The sequence below is a fragment of the Papio anubis genome, chromosome 9 (assembly GCF_008728515.1).
Source record: "Papio anubis isolate 15944 chromosome 9, Panubis1.0, whole genome shotgun sequence".
NCBI classification, from domain to species: Eukaryota; Metazoa; Chordata; class Mammalia; order Primates; family Cercopithecidae; genus Papio; species Papio anubis.
In genome coordinates, this window is record NC_044984.1 from 5,893,870 (window position 1) to 5,919,702 (window position 25,833).

At 45.7% G+C, this 25,833-nt stretch overlaps 1 protein-coding gene across 2 annotated transcripts in view; it reads right to left on the bottom strand.

Moving 5' to 3' along the window:
- The window catches only part of ANO2 (anoctamin 2), a 357,929-nt gene that overhangs the window by 287,018 nt on the left and 45,078 nt on the right, over positions 1 to 25,833 (bottom strand). The window contains exons 1-2 of one of the 2 annotated variants that reach the window (XM_021921931.2): positions 1,675 to 6,848; positions 1,419 to 1,517 (exon numbers count right to left, since the gene is read on the bottom strand). In XM_021921931.2, coding sequence (XP_021777623.1) covers positions 1,419 to 1,517; positions 1,675 to 1,689 — 114 coding nt within the window. In that variant the 5' untranslated portion in view covers positions 1,690 to 6,848. Of the gene's footprint in view, positions 1 to 1,418; positions 1,518 to 1,674; positions 6,849 to 25,833 lie in introns of those variants that run through there. The other variant, XM_021921930.2, reaches the window with a different exon arrangement.

A 25,833-nucleotide genomic window follows, 5' to 3' on the forward strand; every position in this document is an offset into this window, starting at 1 on the left:
GTTTGTGTTTGTTCATTGTTTAATAAGCATTTGTCCACCTGCTGTGGAGTTATTGTCCATTATAATAAATCTATAAGAACAGAATCCACAGACTTTATTCTTCTCAAGCAGGGGACTCATGACGGTATCAGTCACATGCTGATATTTGATGAGTGATTTTTGATGGAGATAGCAGATCTGTTGGTGGTGAAAATGGTGTTAGCCCACAATGTAAATCAGAATGGTGTTGCTGACTATAATGATGGCACTGAGAGTGGGCATGGTGACGAGGGGGCAGGTGATCACAGTGGTGGTACAGAAGGCAACAAATATGGAATTCTGTTCACAGTGGGGAGCATGGAAACTATCATGATGGTAGTTACAATGAGCAAGATGATCTTTGCCGTGGTAAGTCACCACTTACACAACTACACTATGGAGAGGTGTGTGTGTGTGTGTATGTGTGGTGTATATGAGAGAGAGAGAAGAAGGGTGGAGGGAAAGAAAGAGAGACCACCCACAGTTCACCCATGGTTAAAGTAGAGTACCATCTGCCACAGGACCTTCCCGAAGAGGCATCACAGATGGTCAAGGTCAATAGCCACTCCTTTCCTCTAAAATTGCTATGTTGCCCAGGCTGGTCTCAAACTTCTGACCTCAAGAGATCCTTCCACTTCTCCCCCAACAAAGTGCTGGGATTACAGGTGTCAGCCACTGTGCCTGGCCTCTGGGTAGATTTTTAAATTATGTATAGGCTATCCTGGATTTAAAAAAAAAACTACCTCAAACATCATCTAAACTGTGTGGCTGTCAACCCAGATGTGCATCAGAACCTCCTGCGGATTTTTTGCCTAACACCGATGAGAACTTCATTCCATACCAACCAAGTAGGTCAAATTCCCAGAGATGGGACGCTGGCATGAACATTGTGAAAACACTTACCAGGTGATGTTAATCAATTCACCTGATTAAGAACCTTCTGATTTACAGAAGAGATAAGTGAAACCCACCACCACACAATATTTAGTGGCGGAATCATAACCAGAATCTCCACAGCAAATTTGGTGCTGTTTCCCCTGCACGCTGCTGCTGCAGTCAGCATGGCTTGCGGCCTTCTCTCATTACTCTGTTCACTAAAGAAGTATCTGACTGTACTAGGACCCTGAGAAAAGAGAGAAAGGAGGTGAAACAGAAAAATGAAGAACACGGACAGGGACAATGTGTTGCTTCTCGTGGAGCAAACCCGGCCAGTGCTCTGAGGTGGGAGAATCTCTCTCCCCACCCCAACTCTTCCCCGTGCCCCCCACATCATGGGTCGCTGGGGAGGCAAGTGTGATTTCAATTCCACAAAACCCACATCCCACCTGGCCCTATTCCCAAACTATCTGCATCCATCCGGCCCTCAGGAGGCCCACAACCCAGGAGAAACATGCTCATACTTTCTTGGTAGGAACTTTGATCTTCAAGAATTCTGCCTCTCTGGCCAGCACCTGCCACGGGGCGTGTATCCGGACAAAGACGGATCCCTGGCTTTTACTCTGCAAGGTACAAAGGAAGAACAAATGGAAACACTTGTAAGTACATAGCTTAAATTCCTGGTTCTCCAACTGTTCCACACAAGAAGCCCAACCCGTTGTTCTTCAGTGTCTCATTTTCGTTCTCTTTAAAATTCACCGGGGACCAGTCCCTTCCCACCTGTACCCCGTTCATCAGTCTATTCCAAAAACGCTCTCGTCGAAAACAGTAGGATAGTGTTCCCAAAGTGTGGCCCCTGGAAGTTTGGTAGCTTCAGAGGAAAAAAAAAGAACAAGTTAAAACAATTTTGAAACAGATTTGAAATATAAGCAATCATGATTTTCACGGAAATCTCGTTACACTCTTAATAACACGTGGTTGGTTTTCCTCTGCTCACATTCATTGAATAGCCTGCAACTTGACTCCATTCACACATTTTTAGTGTTTATTGTTCAAGTTTGTATTTTTGTTCTACTATCATGCTGTTATAGCCCCAAACCACAAAAGTGATCTACTAGAGCCTAGAAGTAACACTGTAAATCATAATGACAATGGTACGATGCAAAATAATATCATAAACAGGGCTCCTACATGAATACAGAACATGAATCTATGTCTCAGAATAAGTGATTGTGTTGTGTGCTGATTTCTCTCAAAAAACGAAAAATAAGGACAGAAAATGCAGTGATGAGTATTTGAAAGTCAGGTTTTATTGACCCAGCAATTCATCTGGCCTTGTCACCATGTCTGTTACAAATAGGTGTCAGATTGTGAGAGGAAGGCACCTCATCTTCAAATAAACACTCACTTTTTTTTTCAGAACAAGCACACACAGGGGAAAAACTCTTTACTTTCTGACATGAATTTAATTAATTTTGTCACTAAAAAACTAAAGAGGACCAAAACCAAGTAGGAAAAACTGGCAAAAGTCTCATTATTGGTGAGAAGTTTCTAAAACTACCTGCAAAATTAAGCACAAGTGTTGTGTTTAAACTCCTTCACTGTGTTCAGAGAGAAAGAACAAGCTGATAGCACAATCCTTCATTAAGTACGCCCTCTGATATTGGTTTAGTGTTGAAGACTATATAGAAAATCTTCAACTCACAGGCTCTGACTGTCTGCGTTTTCAGTTTGCCTGGCAGAGAGATAGATGGCAAATAGAAGACCACTTCCCCCACTGAAGAACACTGTCTATGGAGGTGCTCACATGTGTTTTTCAAATGATGAACAAAATAAAAAGATATTTTATGGCACTCATTAATGCAAGTGAAACTATCTCTATTATTTTTCAATGGCAGCTCCAAAACATGTTCAGTAATTCAAACGTCCAGAACCAAACCTCACTTTGAGAAAGAAAGCTCATTACTTACAAGGCAGAAAAATGAAGAATAAACCAAGATTTCACAAGGAGATTAGACTATGGTACAAAAGGCTTGGATAGTCTAGAGTTTGAAAATACTGAAAATAACAATCACCACAATGCATATTTATTGAGTGTGTATTATATGCCAGAACTGAGTTAGGTGATCACGTGCATTAGCTCACACAATATTCACAACTATGCTGTAAGGCCAGTACTACCACCACTATCTCTATCCTACAGTTGAGGAAACCAAGGCAGGGAAAATGTAAATGATTTGCCCAAAGTTACACAGATAGTGCAATAAAAATAGTTTTCAGACATGACACAGTCACTCGGGATAATTAAGAAACACACCCAAGGACTGTAACACAACACAAAGTCATGCGTTTAGGCTAAAATCAAATCCAAGGGTCGATAAGGAACCTATGTGGCAGCCCTAAGATGAAACCTTCCCAATCCCAAGTGTGACATTGTTCTGACAAAATACCAAAAGTGGCCTTCGGTGAGCAATCTCCCCAGTTTTATCTTTGGTTATGCAGGACTACTGGACAGAATCATCAATCACTTGCTGCTACTTCTAACTGTAATTTAAGCTTTTCCAATTAAGTGAAAATAAGGGGAAAGAAAAGAAACCATCTGTGAAGCTGACCTGCAAGCCCAGCTCTCCGTCATGGCCCCAGAAATTATGTTTCTGGTGAAAGATGGCAAACGGCATCATCCCTCTCGCTAAGAGATCATGACTATTATGAATGTTAACGTATTACCCTTTGTCTTTATTTTCAAATTGTGATGAATGCAGTTTTAACTTTCTTTAGGGTTGGTTGCTCAAGTATGTAACAAATATCCATTAAGTGGGTGCAGATGTTCAAAGTTTGAGGTAGGGTTGGGAGGGCAAGGGTCAAATTCCAAGACCTTGGTGGCAGACTGCTAGCTGTCCCCTGACAGCCGTTCTCATGTTCTTCATTTTTAACAAAGCACATGGCCGTCCAGCATTAAGACCACATCTCCCTCGCGATTAGGTGTTTCCATAAACAATACTTCTGGCCAATGTCATGCGGTGGAAGTATCTGGTAACCTTCTTCAAAAACAGCAAGCAGGTGCTTTTTGCCCCTTCGTTTTCTTCCATCCCTTAACCTGCTGCCTGGAAGATGGACACAGACATTTTAGACCTTAAGGTTAAAGTCCGGGCCAGAAACAGCGAAGTGTCAAGAAAGAAACTGAGTCTGGCTCTAGGGAGTATCATAGCAGCCCTGGGCTGCCTGTAGATTTTTATGTGAAAGATAGAATTTTACCTTGTTTATCCACGGTGATTTTAGAGGCTCTATCAATTGCAGCCTAATCTTACACTAAGCAATGCAAAATCGTTTCCCAGGATGGGGTTGTTAACTTCCTCCAGCAAAGCACGCATCTCCACTATCCTCAACAGGAACTCGTTTTAAATGAAAACAAAAGCAGGAATGCAGTTTTGTGGATCTAGTCATGCTCCTTTCATGCTATGCAATATTGTTACCTTCTCATAAAAAGGAAAAGATACCCACCAATGTGAAATATTAGCTGGTGTGACTGGCCGTGTCTCCAAAGAAAAAAATAAGTCCTTGAAAGCTAGGGAGCACAACCATCACCGAATGCATCGCCCAGGAATCTAAACCTGAAGGTTAACATGTATTGACTTAAAAAAAAATTTCCCTTGTCCCCTAGGCCACTCTGACATCCATTCAGCCCTGCTTGTGGGTGGAGGTTCTTGTAGGCATAGTAGGGGAGTAGAAGAGCTTGGAGCTTCCAAGTCGGACAGAATAAGATCTGAATCCTTAGTTATTGTGAATAGTCCTGCAATAAACAGGAGGGTGCAGGTATTCCCTTGATATACTGATTTCTTTTCCTTTGGATGCATACCCAGGAATGGGATTGCTAGGTCATGTGCCAGTTCCATTTTTCGTTTTTGAGGGACCTCCATTCTGCTTTGCATAGTCGCTATATCAATTTACATTCCCACCAGCAATACCTGAGAGTTCCCTTTCACTGCATTCTTTCCAGCCTTTATTTTTTTGTCTTTTTTATAATAGCCATTCTAACTGGGGTGAGATGATATCTCATTGTGATTCTGACTTGCATTCCTCGACGATTAGTGATGTTAATTTTCATACACCTATTGTCCATTTCTATGTCTTCTTTTGTGAAGTGTCTATTTAGATGCTTTGCCCAGTTTTTAATTAGATTATTTGTTGAATCAACCTAAATGTCCATCAAGAGAGGAATGGATGTTATATATATGCACTGGAATCATATTCAGCCATAAAAGGAATGATATCCTATTATTCATAGCAACATGGATGAGCCTGGAGGACATCATGTTATGTGAAATCGGCCAGACACAGAAAGACAAACACCAATGTTCTCACTCGTATGTGGAAACTAAAGAATATTTGAGCTTATGGAAGTAAAGCATAGAATTGTGATTATTAGGGGCTGGGGAAAATGTGGGGAGGGGAGGATGGGGAGAGGTTGGTTAATGGATCCAAAGTTAAGCTAGATGGGAGGAATACCTTCTAGTGTTCTGCAGAACTGCAGGGTGAATAGGATTAATATTATTGTATGTTTCCAAAAAGAAGAGAGGATTGTGAATGTTTACAACACAAAGAAATTCTATGTTAGGGGTGACAGATATGCTAACTACTCTGATTTAATCATTACACATTGCATACATGTATCAAAATATCACTCTGTATCCCATAAATATGTACAGTTCTATCAACTAAAAATAAAAGGAGAAATTATATTTGTGACAGCATTATTCCTAATAGCAGAATACTGAAAACAACCAAAATAAATTATGGAACAAGATCAGAAAGGGAACAAAAACTATCGAGGTGTATAGCTTCCCTCATAGTTTAGAGATTCAGATAGAATCAGTATTTCCTACTAATTCTAGAATCTTCACCACCTGAAAATAAAGGGAGACCTATGTCTCAATTATTAAGAAAAAAAATGATTTGCCTCCAGAATTTCGCAGCTGTGGGAGCTTAGGCAAGTCACTTAACCAAATGAGCCTCACTTTCTTTATCCGAATAAGGAGCATGAAAAATGTTGCATGGCTGTTGTGAGAATTGCAGATGAAGTAGGTGAAGCCGTGCTAGTGTTCCTGAAATGTGGAGAAACGTCAGGCGTTACTATAGCAATTAGCTCTACCCCAGTAAAATGACTGCTTCTTGACTGCAGGACAGTAACTGAAACTTCTTTTGTATTCTTCAAGCACCTACCACGAGGCTGCACACACAGCAGGTCCTCACTGGGGAAAACCAGTTCCCATTAGATTAAAATTGTGAATGAGTAATCCTGGTTCCTTTATTGCCTTGCACTTTTAAAATTATCTACAAGATTTTCAAAATATCCCACATGTCCTAAAGGAAATCACAGGTTCAAAATACAGTGCACCTCCAGAATTTGGGGACAAGGTCAGAAAATATAACTTGCTGAAATCGACAGGAAATTTAACACAACATTAAGAGATCAGCCATCAGAGGATATAACCCATCCCTAAAGAAGATGTTATAAATAAGTAATCAGTATGACTGGAGGGGCTCCCAAATCCCAACAGGCAACTAAAACTTCAGTTCATGTAAAATGAGCTGTAACACATAATTTGGTCCTTGTCATCAGAGAAGGGAGAACCAGGGCACAGATATTTCTGTAGGAAGGCCCAGGCCTGTCAGTCTAAGGCAGGTAATTTTTCCAGGGGCAAGAAATGTGAAATATATAACAGAGCAGGAAATGTCTCTAACTCAGTTGAAATGTCTCAAAAACCTATGCAATCCTTTCACTGTGACTCCATTTTCACAAAGCCCTACGAACCCTGCTTCTCTAGTTCTTGGTATCAGGGAGAGTTACCCGAAGACGGTGTGAGTACTGTGGCCAAAGGAAACGAATACTCCTCAGTCAGAGCCTGACTTCTGAGTTTACTGGTCTCTCTCTCTCTCTTTCCCCCCCCCCCCCAACACAGGGTCTTGCTTTGTCTCCCAGGCTGGAGTGCAATGGCACAACCTTGGCTCACTGCAACTGCCTCCCGGGCTCAAACAATCCTCCCACTTCAGCCTCCCGAGAAGCTCAGACTACAGGTGTGCGCCACCATACCCAGCTAATTTTTAAAAATTTTTTTAGAGATGGGGTTTTGCCATTTTTCCCCAGGCTGGTCTCAAATTCTTGGACTCAAGTGATCCACCTCCCTTGGCCTCCCAAAGTGCCAGAATTACAGGCACAAGTCACCACATCTGACCTGTCCATTTCTTTTAACTCATGATGTCCACTGGTTTCCCAGACTTGTCCTCCACTAAGTAAACTGGTAGAGAACTGAGCTCACAAAGAGGCTAAGTCATGTCCCAGCTTGAACCTGTGCCTCACCCAGTCTGCTGACGTCTCGCTCCCTCCCTATCCCCCCTTCCTCTCTAAAGTTAACTCGACAGCAAGCCTGATGATTTGCACATGGTCTAAGGTACCAGCCCCTCTCACCCTCCTCCCCAGGCTCCAGCACCCAGCCCTTCTCACTGTCATCTGACTGTTCCACCAGCTTGCCACCCTGGAGCCTCCTCACACTATATCCCTCCACTGCAAAGCTCTTATCATCCCCCATCCCACCCAACTCCTGTTCGGGTCTCAGCTTAAAAATTCCTTCCTCAGGGAGGCTCTTCCTGAGCCGTGGATTACAGTCGGTCCCTTCCTCTTGCTTGTACAATTCCTTGTCTTTCTCCCTCATAGCATGGACCCACTATCACAGTCATTGTGTCGTTAGGCATCTCATACCCTTCTTCTCTGCTAGACCTGTAGCTCCATGAGGACAAAGAATGAGTCTGTCTTGTTGTTTGCTTTGTCCTCAGCAGCCACCACAGTACCTGACATATAGTAAGTGCTCAGTAAATATTTCTGGCAACTTCAGTACACATATACTGTTTTCCTAGTGGATTCCATTTGGATCCTGTGACCGATTTCTAAAAATTGGCTACCACGACCCAAAGAGTAATTGGTGACCTTTGGCCAACAGAATTTAAATCTAATTCAGTTTTGAGAAAATAATTCAATTACCCTTAAGTATCAATTTTGAATGTTTCTCTCATATTGACAGCTAAAGTTACTCAAGTTTCCACCTGACCAGGAACTATCTAAAGATTGTGGAGGGCCTCTCCATCCTCTTGGTAGCCCCAGGTGCTCCCTGCATTTGCAGACCGCTGTTCCCTTTCCTAGAGGCCAAAGGAATTGACACAGCCTCACTCATGCTCACAAAACACAACCTGAACTGGATATATCTGAAACTTTTCTGTCTCATAGGCTTCTGGGGGTGTTGTAGCATTAAGGAGAAGAATCAGGAATACTCTGGAAAATAGACAAGGCTTCAAATGTCAGTCTTTGATGTCTTCACTCAGCAAGCATTTGACTGCCATGGTGCCAGTCACCACCCCATGCTTACAGTTCAAGGCAGGGCCAGCTTAAGGACACAGAGGAATTTGAGAATGGTGAACTGATTTGGCCACAGGACTCTAGAGATGGAAACACCTCCAAGCGCACCAAACATATCTTTCTCCAGTAACAGAGGAAGGCCTAGCAGCCCAAGAGGCCGCGCTTCATGAGCATAGACACACAGCTAATTACCAGCAGACCCAGGTCTCCTGGCACCAGCATTCATCCCACCCTGCCATCCCTCAGGGCTGCCAACCATCCACGGCAGTCCTGCAGCCCCTCCCTTCACAAGAAATTAGGGAGGCAGGAGAAGAAGGAATCGGCTAGGGAGTGAGGGAAAGAAGGGGCTGTCACCCCCAGCCACCTCTCTCCAGCACTCCAGGCCCCTAGCAGGGACTGCAGGCCGCACCCCCGGTGAAGTTATCCTCATTGTTTATGTCTTGTTGTTATCCAGAGCTTGCATGTGGATAAACAAGACCACGTCCTCTCTCTAGAGAGACAAGAGTGAGCGGGAGGCAGCCCCAGCCAAACACTGGAAACTGATACTCCTCAGGCCTCCTTCCCACAGCCCTGCCAAGCCACCTCCATGCTGACCCAAGGGGCCTGAGTGTACTCTGGTCCCGGGCCCTGCTGTGAGGCGAGAACATCAGCTGCAGCACATGGAGGCCTGGGAATGGCGCTGTGAGGAAGGGTGGGGGGATGAGCCTGTAGGTGATGGAGGGGCAGAGAGGAGACAGATTCCTTTGGACTCCCCTAAGGCATCACCAGTGCCCCAATCCCGCCTGCTGGGAGCCCCCTACTCTCAGATCATCACGATTGAAGCTCACGCAGCTGGAGGACAGCAGTGCTGAGACGGTGGCCAGGGCAGCTACCGCCACCGGCAAAGGAGGAGGGGGAGGTGTAGCCTTGAGACAGAGGGCTTTTGAAATAAGAGCAGGAATTCGTCTGAGACAGGCCTCCCATCTGTTCCATTTGAGGAACACCATAGTCTACCTGTGTCGTCGTGAAGACCAAAGCCTTAACTGCCCTTTGGCTCTCAAGAACGTCCAACCTCTGATGGGAGGCAGGCTCTGCCTGGTCCTCCTGAGACACAGTGATTTGGGATTAAGCACAGGGAAGAACTTCCTGCCTAGGGAAGGAAAGATGGAAATTTGCTCTCCTGGGAGCTCCTGGATGAGAGCACTGGAATCTCCTCTCCAACCCTGTCCTGCATAGGCCAAGGTGAAGGTGGCCAATAATCAGCAGAGGCAGAAGACAGAGCCAAATGCCCACCAAGCCCCATCACAGAGACCGACCAAGACCAGCAGCAGGACCCTTCCTTCTTACGGAAAAGACTTCACCTGGTTCCCAACCAACGACCGGGGACAACCCAGGGTCCTATGGACATGCAAACTCAGCCACTTTTGTCGTATTTCTGGGTGCCAACCAGGACAGACACCCAGAAGGGGTGATCTCTAGACCTATCACCACAGTCTCCACTCTGTGTATCACACATCATTGCACTCCAGCCAGAGGCAGCCCAGGAACAACTCCTCAGAGCCCAGGTGAAGAGGAAGCAGTGAGGGGAGCCCAAGGAGACTGAGGAGTCAAACCCTCTGATAGGGTCTGACTCTGTCCCCGCCCAAATCTCATCTTGAATCGTAGCTCCCATAATTCCCACATGCTGCGGGAGGGACCTGGTGGGAGGTAACTGAATCATGGGAGTGGTTCCCCCATACTGTTCTCATGGTAGTGAATAAGCTCACAGATCTGATGGTTTTATAAGGGAAAACCCCTTTCTTTTTTTTTTTTTTTTTTTTTGAGACAAAATTGCACTCTTGTTGCCCAGGCTGGAGTGCAATGGTGCAATCTTGGCTCACTGCAACCTCCACCTCCCAGGTTCAAGCAATCCTCCTGCCTCAGCCTCCTGAGTAGCTGGGATTACAAGCACCCAGCATCACACCCAGCTAATTTTTTGTATTTTTGTTTTTTAGTAGAGACAGTGAGGGGAAACCCCTTTCGTTCGGTTCTCAATTCTCTCTTGTCCGCTGCCATGTAAACACATGCCTTTCACCTTCCACCATGATTGTGAGGCCTTCCCAGCCACGTGGAACTGAGAGTCCATTAAACTTCTTTTTCTTTATAAACTACCCAGTATCTGATAATGTCTTTTTTTTAGCAGCATGAGAACAGACTAATACACCCTCCAACATATGAAGGGTGAAAGAACCTCTTCTCCACTCAACCCCTGGCTGCAGAGGCCCCCAAAGGCAGCATGGCACCTTGAAAGACCCAACCTATGGGGAGTCAGCAACAGAGTGTGACTAAGGCTTCTCTGGGCGTGATTCTACTTCAGAAATCCTACAGGTGGAAGAATTGTGGAACAATCCTCACTATGTAAGATAGGCCCTGGGAAGGCCATGGGTTCTGGAGTCTGAGGACCAGGGCTTGGACCCCAGCTCTGTCACTTACCGGCTGCACCATTTCCAACAAGCCACCAAAGCTCTCTGAGATTGACAGGCAATGTTAAAATAATTGTAATAATTAATAATACCACTTGGAGGACAGAAGGATAGACTTGACAAAAGGACCCGTGGAAATGTTTGGGAGTGGTCGTTCTGTTCCTTATCTTGATTACAGACAGTGATGGTTTCACAGTGATGGTTTTGTACATATGTCAAAACTCAACAGATTGGATACTTTAAATACGTGCAGTTTATTGTACATCAGTTATACCTCAAAAAGGTTAGAGGGAAAAGATACGCAAAAATGTAAAACAATGCAACACTTCTTGTACCCTTTGTTTTAAAAAATCATTATTTTTATTATAATGTTTTATGTTAAATAAAATTTACTTAACAATATGTTATATATTTGTTAGCTTTTAATTAATAGTAAGTATTCAAAAGTGAATAATGATTTCATGGTATTTCAGAATCAAATGAGGTTGTACATATGAAGGTATTTTGTAAACTATGAAGTGTCTACAAAAGGATTTTTTAAAGAGCAAGTGCAGGGATAGGCACTGTGAAATCTCTGCCTTAGTACTCAAAGCACAGGGCATACCCATGCCCCTCGGGCCAAAAAACACGTGTCCTTGACCCCTATGGGAATCCCACCGTGCTTCATGGATCCCACATAAGAAAAATCACAGCTGAGCCCACCGAGGCAAGAGCGCCTGGCATGTAACTGAACAACACCAAGTGAGGTTGAAGATAAAAGTGAACATTTCTCTTGGGAGTTTGTGATGCTCAAAGATAACAGGCTGAAAGTAGCCAGATGCAACATTTCTACCAAAAATGAGAGAATGACAATCCGTAAGTCCCGAAGATGTTGGTAGAAAGAACAGGGCCTCTCCCAAAACTCAGGGAGGCCAGTAGGCTGGTGTCTAGGCTTCCAGCACACAGAACCAGCCCAAACAGGGGATCCTGGATGAACTGTGAGGAAAGATCCAAGGAAAACGCTGCTCTTTCCTGTTCATCACAGTGAAATTGTTCTGGACAGTTGCCATCCTGCAAGTGGAATCAGATGCTGTGGATCCTAACTCTCAGCAACGGGTGTGCCTCTCCCTCGCCCCCACCAGGACACGGAGAGCACTGAGGAATGGAAGGCAAGAGAGCAATGGGCAAAGGGGTGCCCTAACTGGTCATTAGTAGATACTCAGACCACAGATGATCAGTAGGTCCTGGCTGGCCTGGAACAGTCCCTGTTTATTCCTCCTGCCTCATCATCCTATCAAGTTGAGATTTTAGCATTCTCAAAAATGTCCCAGCCTAGACAAGTAAATAACAGGGTCACCCTGTGAGCACCACTACATTTAATAGCCATCAAACCTTTGAGCAAGAATGCCCAGTATCCCCTTCCTGTCTTTCATTTATTTGGCCCATGTGAAAAATACCCCACTCAGAGAGAAGCATTCCCAGGCATTTAAAAACTGGTCATTTTACCTCTCAGAGTATCCCTATCTCTTCCCTATCTCTAATGTCTCTCCTGACTTAAAAATTGCATGATTCCTTGATTTTGCTACTTTTCTTTCAACCTCAAGACACCTCTCTAAATCCTTTATGTTATCAGTAATTAACTCCCCTCCTCCACAAGGATGCACCCCTGCCTTCTCTTAGCAGTCACTCATCTCTCCCTTAAAGAATCTCTACGCTATTTTCCTATGATTCAATCATGCCAACAAAGTTCAATTCAACAAGTATTTATTGGGCAGCGACTGTGTGCTTACCAATGTGCTAAGAGTTACATGCTAAGAGTTACGGCATATAAAAGAAATATAAACCATCATGCCATCACACCATGATGCTATCACAACCACATGCATTCACACCATCATTCCATCACACCAGCATGTCACCACACCATCATGCCATCACACCATCATGCATTCACACCATCATGCATTCAAACCATCATGCCATCACATCATCATACATTCACACCATCATGCCATCACACCATTACACCATCACGCATTCACACCATCATGAATTCACATCATGCCACCACACCATCATGTCATCACACCATTATGCCACCACACCATCATGTCATCACACCGTTAAGCATTCACACCATCATGCATTCACACCATCATGCCACCACGCCATAATGCCACCACACCATCATGCCACCACAACATGCCATCACACCATCACGCATTCACACCATGATGCCATCACACCATCATCCATTCACACCATCATGCATTCACACATTCATGCCATCACACCATTATGCATTCACACTATCATGCCACCACAGCATCAGGCCATCACAACATTTTCATTCTCTTTGGAAACCGGATAAATGATATATAATATCTGAGACAGATAACAACGGGGCAATTAACGTCCAAAGGGACAGGATGACTATGAATGACCATTTGTTTGTCATCTTCCCTTTCACTCATCAATAGTTGCCAAGTTTTGCTCTGACAGAAATACCCCTACTAGAGCTCAGTCATATGTTTTTAGCAGAATTGATCCCACCCCAAATCCAGGGTATGCCCAATTAGTTTGAGTCAATCAGCATATCCAACCCTCTGCTACAATGACTCCTTCTGGAATATGCTTGTAATGTGGTCAAAACCAATAAGATGTGAGGAAATGATGGCCAGGGTTTCTAGGGAAAGCAGTTTTCTCCTTCTGTCAGACTCTGGGGGATAACAGCGGCCATCAATTCACTCCATAAAGGGAAGTCCTGGGTTAATGAGGGGGATCAGTGAAAAAATAAAAGATGAAGTGGACCCTGCAGACAGCTGAGCAGAAAGATAGAGAAAGTGGTTGTCTTTAGGGACATCATGGGAGCTGAGGGATCACGCCTCACCAGATCTGCTTATGGGCTTCCTGATCACCTGAGATTACAAATTCCCTTTGTTGTTGAAGCTGGTCTGAGTTGGATGTTCTGCCAATGTGGCCAAGCATTCTCACTGACATAAGAAACCACTGGAAAGAGCTGACTCTGGGCTAGAGGAGCCAGAGGGCGTGTTGTGGAGGAGAGGGAGCTTGAGCTGTACTTTGACCACTGCATGATGAGAAGTGCACGTGCCGTTGTGAGCAGTGTGGAAGAGAAGAAATGGATGAACATAGGTGCAGAGAGGAATGTGCAGCATGTGGAGACCAGCCGGCCTGAAATCGAGTGGAGCCTGGGGATCCAGAGGGCTGAGACCAGACTGGCCTGTGCTGGCTGTACTGCCCACTATGCTGCTGCTGCCGATGCACCTCGCAACAGTGACCTTCACAAATCAACCCCATACTTTCACCCAGGTTTATTACATTTTCAACAAGATGAAAAATGATGAGAGAGTCCGCCTAGTCAAGGAAAAGGAACCCTTAAGAAAATGCCTTCCTCCCTTCCCAGTGGAGCTCAAATTAGAAACTTCTTCCCATTCTGCAGTGAGACCAACAAATACAAGTGATAGCAGCGAGTGTCCATCTGCTCTGGGGTTGGTCTAGGCTGTGATCTAATAGAATGAAGGAACAAGTCTCCCATGTGGCACAGACCCAGGCTGTGACCTTCAGAAGGGGCAATTTTCTAAAGACAAGCTCTGGCCTTCTTTCTAGCGGCCATTAATCCTTCATAACAGAGATCTTACATAAAGAAGCAGTGTAGACTTTGAACATGTACAAGGAAGCTATAAAATCTTCTACAACATTGTTCACAAGCTTTCTTCAGCTAAAGAACTCTTTCTTCAAATATTTCAAGGAGCTACCTGGTTGTGTTCCAGAGAACTACAGTCCCACTTGCTCAACCCCAACTTGGGCTCTGAGTGGTTTCTGTGGCACTTGCATGCAAACCCCAAGAACTATAGTCCTTAGAAATGGATGAGGTTTTTGACTGTCACAATGACAGGGAAACACCACTCATATTTAATGGACGAAGTGAGAGACACCAAACACGCTTCGATGTACTAGAAAGTCCTAGGAAAAAATAACCTTCCTGGAATATACAGTGCTCCACTGAGACTTCCCTAGGGCTCAGGGAAGTGAAGTTGAAAATTACTGTGCTGCCCTGCACATCTGTCCGACCTGACACAGAAGGCAGGATTAGCAATTATCACACAAGTCCCATGGCCCTGACTCCACCAGACTCAGCCTTGAGAGATATTAAAGTAGAGCTTAAAGAACTTGAATTATGAATAAAGGCTCTTGAATTAGCTAAAATCTAGATCTTGGATCTGATACTGATGAACTAATCAGGGACACAGAAAAAGACCTATCACTATAATGAAAAAAAAAAAAAACCCCAGTGGATTTGATTACTTTGTGGGCTTCCAAAAATATCCAGATCAGCCCAGCTGCCAAGAGCACTATGAAAATAATCCATTAAGAGTAAAAGGATGGTTACCAGAGGCTGGGAAGGATAGTAGGGGAGTGGGCGGGAAGTGGGAATGGTTAATGAGTACAAAATCAAAATAGATAAAATAAGACGTAGTATTCAATAGCACCATGGGTAACTATAGTCAATAATAATTTAATTGTATATTTTAAAATAACTAAAAGAGTAGAGTCAGATTGGATTGTTTGTTACACAAAGGATAAATGTTTGAAGGGACAGACACCCCATTGTCCACAATGTGATTATTAGGAAGTACATGCCTGTATCAGGGTACCTAATGTACACCATTAATATATACACATACTACGTACCCACAAAAATCAAAATCAGTTTTAAAATAAAGAAAAATAATAACCCATTAGCTTAGAGTGTTCTGGAGGCCAGAGGATGAAGGTCATATGGGTGCACTAAAGGAAGAGCTCAGAGAGACCCCACTGAAAATCCCAGCTCTGCCACTTACTCCCTGTGTGACACTGATACGTAACATGATCTCTCTGAGTCTCAGTCTCCTTTCTGATCAGGCAGAAAAAGAAGAATCTGGAAGCAATAGTGACCTCATAGAGTGCTTGTGAATATCAGCAATCATGTAAGAAAGACACCTAGCACAATGTCTGGCACATAGTAGGTGCTCAATGCTAATAATAATTAGATTCTGCAGATGGTGTCTGCTGGCCAGAAGAATTTGAATTAAGGGTGTTTGTGCAATTGAGTTTCCAGCCTCCTCCCTTTTTTCCTAGAAAAAGCTGGCTCCTGGGGCATTTTCTCCCCCTCTATGAGGCAAAAGCCCAGTCTGGATCGTGTCCTCTCTACGCAGCCCAAACATGCTTTTCCACATCCATGACCCGGCGTGCACACCACATGGAACCAGTCCTGCCTGAGACCGCAGGTCTGGAAGAAAAGGGGTCATCAGCCCTGCTAATTAAATCTGCAGATGATAACAAACTGGGCGGCTCTGCAAACAGCACCAGAGAGGACGGGGATATAAATGAGAAGGGACCTGGGGAGTTTACAAAATATGGGACAGGAAATCACAAAATGAGATTCAATGCAGAAGAATGCAAGGATCTCCAACTGGGGGGAATAATCAGAAACACAGACCCTGGAGGGGAAGGGAAAGCTGGAAAAAGGCAGAGGTGATGAGGGCTTGGAGCGGATGGAAGACAGGTGGCAAATGAGAGAATGGGCGCAAGAGGCGAGCAGCAAGTAGGGGTCGAGAAGCCTGGAGGGAAGTCCAAATGGAAACCATGGGTCCCATCCAGTGGGGCCGTTCGCACTCTCCAAGGCTCACTTCCAAAGGCCATCCTCCGCTCCAGCACCAGCCCAAGTCACACCTCCTCCGAGAAGTCTTTCTGGACTCCCACAGTGAGCCCTACCAGTCTCCCCACTCATTACTCTTCTGTGCTCGGCAGGGCCGCATTTGACCATAGGCATCACTCCACGTCTCACTCTTTTATCTCCAACCAAACTCTCAGCTCCAGGGGGACAAGGATCCAGCCCTGTGGCTCACTGTGCTCCTTCCCACATCCAACTCAGAGCAAAGCCGGCGGTAAATCTTCAATAAAAATGAGGGTGGCATCATCTCCAATAGCATGACAAAGAGAAGAATTTCCCACTCCAACCCCTGCTGGGTCAAAATTCTGTCTGAGGTCTCTCTGTCCTTCTCTCTAGGCCCTCAGCCCTATCCCAATGCCTCCTGTGTGGCACCCCTGAGTCAATTGCTTGTTTAACCCTTGCTCAGGCCAGAACACAAACCAGAGATCGCTCAGGGGCCAGGGGGAAAGAAGACAAATCACAAGTAGAGGGGAAACGATGAGGTGGATGTGTCCCCCATGTGACGGGGACTGTCCTCACATAGCCATGGTGCTGGGAAACGATGAGGTGGATGTGTCCCCCATGTGACGGGGACTGTCCTCACATAGCCATGGTGCTGACAGTGTTTTCTGCAAGACGACAGTGGTTTCCCTGAGGCACCTGCCCCCTTTCAGCTGACAACTTCATAATCAATAATCACGATAAAAATAATCAGGAGAATAAGGTATAACTCCTTCTCAGGAAACTTGAGTAAGGCTTACCTGGCCCTAGGAAGAAACATAACTGCTGCCTCGAGCCACGGTGAAATCCAGCTCCTCTGAAGAAAGGCAAGAGCCCTCCCCCATGCCATCAGCCCAAGAATACTGTCACTCTCACTAAACACGTGTGTCTTAGGAGATGAAGAGAGCAAGTACCAAAAACTTGTTTTGACACTCAGCCCATCATGGCACCAGGGACAACAGAGGGGAAAGTAAAAAGCCAAATGTGCAGAGCAATCCATCTGCAGAGAAGCCTGGGGGGGAAGGTGTCTTTAGGGTACCTGCTGTGCAGGGCAGGTTTATTACATCCCAGGCCGACAGGATTCTGACCTTTCTGAGAGGCGTCTGGAGAAAGGAAGCCCACAGTGTTTCCTGCTCATCCGGACCCACGCCCTTCCAGAGGTGCTTTCCCCCAGTCCAGGGCAGTAGGGGAGACACAGAGACCAGGTCCTGGTGCCAGCTCTGCCACTTCTCATCTTTGGCACCTTAGCAATGTCACACCTGAGCCACCCCAGGGCTCTGCCTTCTCCTTCCTTATACAATGACAGCATTGAACTGTGAAGGTCCCCTCCTACTGAAGATCCTGTGACTTCAAGAAGGGCAGGAATTCTCTCAGCACCTTAGCATGAAGAACTAGCCTTAATCATTCTACTGCAAATGTACTTTGATGGGCTGCAAAGCTCCAGCCTCCTGGGAGAACCCAGATGTGAGCTAGAGCACAGAGTCACCGAGATTTCCACCATCTAAATAGAACTGCATCTCTTCTTGTCTTCTTTCCCCCACTCTTCTCGTATTCTAAAACTCGAAGAGATCAAAGGGCCTACTCAGGGTGAGGTACCTCCCTGCTGAAAGAGAAATGCAGCACATCCCAGCTGCTGAATGCCAGTATTTATTGAAGTTTGGCACTTGCTATCCTAACCACGGTGGCCACAGGCAGTGGTGCGCATGATGCACTGCACAAAGGTGCTATTTTAAGGGCGCACCACCAAAGAGAAGATAGTTTATATTCAATAGCATATTTACTATGATCGTTTTCTGGAAGATGGCAAAGTGTTTTGATCTAACAGAATCAGTATATTAAGTAATTTCAAAAAAATTTTTATTAAAAAAGCAACTTGAGGAAGGGAGGCCTTTTTCTAATTGGTATAAAGTCACCACATGGACTTGCCATGGCCCCAATCTTTAGCCTGGATGCCAACTCACAGGAAAATGGCCAGAGAGAGATGCGAGCACTTAATGGCCTTTCTACTGCCTCAAAGCAAAACCTACAGTCAAGAATGGAATCTACAAAAGTCACCCACATAGGTTGTAAATGACACATAAGCCCAGGCAGAATCCCTCCTGGGGATATTTATATTTTTTTAAAGGTCAAATAAAAGGATAATTTCTTAAAGACTGGGTCCTTATTTTGCTCATCACTAAGTCCCAAGCACTTGGAAACCTAACACAGTGTCCAAGTGTCCACAGGACATTCTATACCTAGAATAGAGTATGCACTCTAAACGTACAGGGGTTCCCAAACTGGTAGCAGTCTGAGGCCTGTTAGGAGCCGGGCCGCACAGCAGGAGGTGAATGGCAGGGGAGCAAGCATCCCCACATGAGCGCCACCTCCTGTCGGATCAGCAGCAGTATTGTGACTCGCAGGAGCACTGACCCTATCGTGAACCGTGCATGCGAGGGATCTTGGCTGCACGCTCCTTATGAGAATGTAATGCCTGATGCTCTGAGGTAGAAGTTTCATCCCGAAACCATCCCCCCACCCACCAGTCCGTGGAACAACTGTCTTTCATGAAACCAGTCCCTGGTGCCAAAAAGGTTGGGGACCACTGCTCCAAACGGTTTCATGGAATAAGCAAAACCAATGGAAACAATCTCTGTTGTTTTCGCTTATGTCAGAAACCCACTGGTGGGGAGTGCAACCATCCACGTCTCCTAAACTCATAGCCCAGAAAGAGACCCCCTGTGGTTGCGCTGGAAAGTCCAGCTCGTCCTACTCAGAACCCTTCCCAGGCCTTCCCACAGGACCTGCTCAGGAAAGCTGCATGAATGTTTCTGAGACCAGAGAAAACTGGAAATGCACAATCTTCTAACTTCTTTTTACTTATCCTACAACCGACAGAATCAGAGAAGCAGTCCAGAAACTAGCTCTAGGATGTCAGCCAGCTCTTAATGGGGCCAGGTAAACAAGACAGGAGCAAAATGCGTTTTCCATTGTCCTTCTTCCCTCTCATGACCCCCAGCTTTTTCCCAGAACTCTCCATAGGAGCGTCCGCCTGCCTCTGACCTCACTCTGATGGGTCTATGTCCTGGGCGTCCAGAGAGCAAGTACCAAAAACTCACGCTCATCCTGGCTTACCTGTCACTCAACCCACATCTTTTCCAGGTAAAGAAGTCCTTGGGGCCGGGCGCGGTGGCTCAAGCCTGTAATCCCAGCACTTTTGGAGGCCGAGACGGGCGGATCACGAGGTCAGGAAATCAAGACCATCCTGCCTAACATAGTGAAACCCCGTCTCTACTAAAAAATAAAAAAAATAAAAAAAACTAGCCGGGCGAGGTGGCGGCGCCTGTAGTCCCAGCTACTCAGGAGGCTGAGGCAGGAGAATGGCGTGAACCCGGGAGGCGGAGCTTGCAGTGAGCCGAGATCGCGCCACTGCACTCCAGCCTGGGCGGCAGAGCGAGACTCCGTCTCAAAAAAAAAAAAAAGAGGTCCTTGGGGTGGCCTCAAGGAGCTCATAGTCTAACCCAGGGTCTCTCACTCGGGGACTATCACATGGCTGTTTTTCAATCTATGATGAACAACCCTTTTAAGGTACTGGAGGTTGATGAATATCTGACCCCACACAGCTCTACTGTGACAGGGGCTTCGAAGGCTTCATCTCAAACCAGTGACTAACAGCAGATATCAGGCCCACTAGGAGGTTCAGGGCCCTTTCTGAAGTGCCTCAAATCATGCCGCCTACATGCTGTTTGCACAACTTTGTGAATATACTAAAAACCACTCAATTCTACATTGTAGAAGAGTGCACTTAACAGTATTAAAAAGTACATCTTAATTTTTTTTAATATGCTACCTGGACCTCCATTTCAGCCCACAAAGAGGGCCAGTCCTACTAGGGGTCTAAAAATCTTTCTAAATAGTCCTTTTTCTAGGGAAAAGATGTGCCCATGGTTCTGGGAGGAGGCATCGTGTAATGCAAAGGAATGGGCTCTGGAACCTGTCAGACCTCCAAGTTCCTATCTATGTTACCTAGGTAGTTATTTAACCAGGCTGAGCCCTGGTCCACCGGCAGGAAAAATAACACCTTTCACGGGACCATTGTGAAGATCCAGTGTGCAGAGATGTGGGAAACACCGCTCCCTGGTGTGTATGTGGCAGGTGCACATATATGTTAGTTTCCTTCAGCAATAGGGAACCGTTTGCACTGGAGGCTCTCTTTGTTTCAACATTTGGTAACCCGAGCTGGATAGCACTCCATCCTTATTTGCAAAGCTACTGTCAATCACTAATTTCCATCTTGCTGTAAATAAAACCAGATAAAGACGGGGTGAGGGCTGAGAAGTTTACAAGCCCTACCAGAGTTACAACTTTGTTACTTTTGCCTGAAAGTGCCTAAGGCAGCGCTCTCTCTCTCTCTCTCTCTCTCTCTCCCCCCTCCACCCCTCTATCTGCACCTGGTGTCCCCAGGCTCCTGAACTCTGGCCTCACGTTGCTCTTTGGCTCTGTCACTAAACCGGCTAAGTCACTGACTCAGGACAACCCATGGGTTGCTGTGCAGATGACAAATGAATCTGGGACTCTGTGGGCAAATAGCATCCAATTCACTTCACACCATATGCCCCACTACACTCCAGGACCCGTCCACGTCTCCAACCCACCCCTGCCTCGCTGGAGGAATTTGGGCTGGGGCCCATCCAGCAAGCTAGAGGAAGCCAAGGAGAGCCTGCTTAAAACCTGAAAGACGCTGGGAGGAGCATGTCCTGGCGATTAAGGATGGGCTGAGCTGGAGAGTCCTCTCTGGCTGCTCTTGCAGCCTTTCCGTCAACACGTCAGAACAAATGAGGTGTTTCTGTCAATCACTGAAGATGCATGGCATCCCGACTGAATCCTCCCTGAGCTAATGGGGCTGCTTGGGACACATTCAGCATTGAAAGAAGCCCTTTGTGCAGGGGCGGTGAAGTGTTTCGCAGGAAAGCCTCAGCAGGTGGCCACTAAAGTATGCGACAACTGCACGCAGGAGCTGCAAAGCCCCTCCAGGGCTAGTGGCAGCCTCGCAGTCCTTTAGAGGAGCCTCTCAGCTCTAGGGACACCAGCCAGAGCAGATGTACCCCATCCCAACCAAGAGAGGCCCAGAGAAGCCCAGACCTCCCATCTGCATGCTTGGGAAGACCAGGATACAGGCCTCAATGCTCAGTGCGTTTACACACATCTGTGGAGTCCCCATTATGAACAGGGAGGAACTCAAAGAGCTGGACCAGACACAGACTTTGCCCTCGAACAGCTTTTAGACTGGGCAATCATAAAAGAGGCTAGGAAAAAAGACCAGAAGGCTGACAGCTACAGAAAATTTACAAGAGAGGGGCTGTGAGGGATGGAGCTTGAGCTTCCCAGCTCTTTCTCCTAAAGAGCTAGGCCACAAGGTCAGTTCACAACCGGGGAAGAGCTCCCTGGCTTAGGTCGGGACAGGACTGAGACCTGATCCGCCCAATTCACTAGCTGAGTGAGCTTAGGGAAGTCACCGCCCTTCCTCTCCTTTCTCTTGCCCGATGCAGGCAAGAGCTTGGATTAGAGGACCTCTGAGGGCCTTCCCAACTCCAGAGCTGCACGTTTCTTTGATGCTTCATATTCAATCACTTTTGTCATCTCAACAGGGCCTCAAATCCACACAAGCCTCTCTGTTGTCAAAGCCTCCTGCCCCGTGCTTGACTCTGTCCCCACTCTCTGCCCTTCTGTGCAGCTGTGGGCGTGCACCCCTGGGCTCTCAGCTCTCACCAAGCCCCCCGTGCCTCCTAAGACTTGCCGTGCCTGCTGGCATCCGCTTCCCAATCAGAAAGCTCACACATGGCTGCAAAGTTCCCCCTAGTCAGATCCCCCAGCTCATCTTCCTCTGAATTGTGTTAGTTGTACATACAGAAATCCAGACAGCCTGCACGGATTAGAGTCCATGTCGTTTTTTATTTGGAACTCTTACCTACTGACCCATCGTCAAGGACAGGACTCAGCACTTTTTCTGTAAAGTGCAGGTCACGTGGTTTCTGTCACAGCTACTCAACTCTGATGTTGAGTCACAAAAGAAGTCACAAACAATACATAAGTGAATGAGTGTAGCTGAATTCTAGTAAAATTTTATTTACAGAAGTAGGTGGTAGGCTGGATTTGGCTTGCAGGCCACAGTTTGCTAACTCCTGCTCTAGGACAGGCTTTACTGATAGACATATCTGCACCGGGCCCCTCTCTCATCACCGAAATTGTTTACAGGTCTGTCTGCTGTACTGGACTTGCTGAAGGCCAGCTCTGTGTCTCTTACCTCTTGAACCCCAGTGTCTGATACTGTACCTTATCTATAATAGGTATCCAATAAATGCTTGTCCTCTTAATGCCCTGATCTGATAGTACCTGTTTCACATCTCACGACCTAAGGAAATCATCACTAGGACAGACCATGAGATACTAAGAAGCACAGCAAGAAGATCCAGCCACACAAGTTTGGACCATACCTGCCAGAGACTGCAGGGGAAGGCAAGCTGGCCTGCTGGCCTCAGCACTGCTCTTGAAGGGAACTCCTTTCTGCTACATCAAAGGGCACATCAACTGATCAAAAGTTTGGACCAGACACTCCAGCTCCTGGATCCATTCCTCCGTCTCCTCCCACACTAACCATCCCTGACTGATGACCCTCCAGGGACTGGGATCAGTCATAGAAGGCAGCATCTGTGGGAGCTTCCAGCCTCTTTAAACTGAACCTGTAGCAGATGCCTAATCACTACCACTAATGCATTCATCATGCTGCACAGGTGACGGACACCATCAAACACATCAGGCTGCTTAGCTCTCCCAGTATTCTTGTGATTAAGGGCAACGATCTCCAGTATACACAAGAGCAGACTGAGCTCAGAGAGGCTGTGAATTGCTCAAAATCACTGCAGTCAGCAGCACAACGTGGCCACTGTAAAAAGATGATAAATCCTAGGCTACATCTAGAATGACGGAGAGGAACAGCCCTTCTACGACTGGTTCATTTCAAGAGGTCAGGAAAACCAGAGCTCATTCAGAGAAGAGAGATGAGAAAGCTAAATAACTCAAGCCCATAGCCAGTGAAAAATGAATGAAGGAATTTGAGGTATTTCACTGGGTAGAGAGAAGTCCAGGGCAAAGACATGGGGGAAGAAGGATGGTATGTGGCCTCAAACTGCCTCTGCAGACTCCGTCTGTGTGGTTCCCAGGGGCAGCGCCAGCCCAGCTGAGGAGGAAGGAAGCAACCCCCTCAGTCCTCTATTCTGGCCATGGCCCAAATACCCATTGGAATTATGTCCTAAAATATGATGGGGTTCTAAGAGCATTATTTTAATTACTTCACCTGCCTCTTTGGAATAAGACAGTATTTATCCACATCTGTCTTATAAGACAATATTTCTCCGCATCTGTCTTATTCTCAAAAGGCAGGTGAAGTAATTAAAATAATGCTCTTAGAACCCCATCATATTCTAGGACATAATTCCAACGGATTAGAGAAATAGGAACGCTTTTACACTGTCAGTAGGAGCGTAAATTAGTTCAACCATTGTGGAAGACAGTGTGGCAATTCCTCAAGGATCTAGAACTAGAAATACAATTTGACCCAGCAATCCTATTACTGGCTATATACCCGAAGGATTACAAATCATTCTACTATAAAGACACATGTACACTTATGTTTATTGCAGCACTGTTCACAATAGCAAAGATTTGGATCCAACCCAAATGCCCATCAACGATAGACTGGATAAAGAAAATGTGGCACATATACACCATGGAATACTATGCAGCCATAAAAAGGATGAGTTAATATCCTTTCAGGGACATGGATGAAGCTGGAAACCATCATTCTTAGCAAACTAACACAGGAACAGAAAACCAAACACCGCATGTTCTCACTCAAAAGTGGGAGCTGAACAATGAGAACACAGGGAGGGGAACAACACACACTGGGGCCTGTTGGGGGTAGGTGGCTAGGGGCGGAATAGCATTAGGAGAAATACCTAATGTAGATGATGTGTTGACAGGTGCAGCAAATCACCATGGCACATGTATATCTATGTAACAAACCTGCACATTTTGCACATGTATCTCAGAACTTAAAACATAATTTTTTAAAAAAAGACAGTAAATAAACATTCCTTCATCAATTCTCACTTTAAAGTAAAGAGCAAATGGTTCTTGAAGTGGGCTGAGTAGCGCCCTTACCCCAAAAAATTCATGTCCACCCAGAACCTCATAATGTGACTTTATTTATGGAAGAGGTTTTGCAGATAGAATTCATTCAGATGAAGTCATGGTGGATTAAGATGGCCCTAAACCCAATGACTGATGTCCTTATAAGTAGAGGAAAGGATACACAGAGACACACAGGGAGAATAAGGCAACGTAAAGACGGAGGCAGAGATTGGAGTTAGGACTGCCAGCAGCCACGGGAAGTGGAGACGGCCGTGTGACAATTCTCCCTCAGAGCCTCCAGGAGGAACCCGCCCTGCCGGCACTTTCATTTTGGACTTCTGGATTTTGATTGTTTTAAGCCAAGAAATTTGAGGTAGTTGTTCTGGCAGTCTCATAGGGTTAGCAACTTAGAAATATGATGGGGTTGAGCATTTCATGAAGAGGCAGTGTGATATCATGGCTAGAAGAACATAACGTGAGGGGCCCAGGCTGGGCTCAAATCACCAGTCAGCCATTACCAATTATGTGATTTGGGGCAAGCTATTTAACTTTCCTCTGCCTCAGTTTCCCCTGCTACAAAATAATAAAAGTATCTAGCTCATAAGATGGTTGTTTAAAGCGACCTTTTATCCCCAACCTTTTTGCACCATGGACTGGTTTCATGGAAGAACATTTTTCCATGGACCTGGGGTGGGGGGATCAGGATGAAACCGTTCCACCTCAGATCTTCAGGCATTAGTTAAATTATCATAAGGAACGCACAACCTAGATTCCTAGCATGTGCAGTTCACGATAGGGTTCACCCTCCTATGAGAATCGAATGCCGCCGCTGATCTGACAGGAGGTGGAGGTCAGGCAGTAATGTGAGTGATGGGAGTGGCTGTAAATACAGATGAAGTTTCACTCCCTCACATGCAGTTCACCTCCAGTACCGGCCCGTGGCCCGGGGGTTGGAGACCCCTTGTTTAAAGCGTTAATACCTATGCAGCACTAAGAATCATGTCTGTTATCAGGGAGTGTACCACTATACATTTTAGCTATTGCAATAAGCCAAGGCACACAAAGTTGTGGTTTTCCATTTTACTACAATCACCACTACGAATGGGAATAATAATTATGACTCTCTGTCAAATAAATGTGAGGCACTATACCAACCAGATTGTGTGTGATGTATTTTATCTCTAATTCTTACAATAATACTGTAAGGGAAGTAGAATAATCTTCATTTT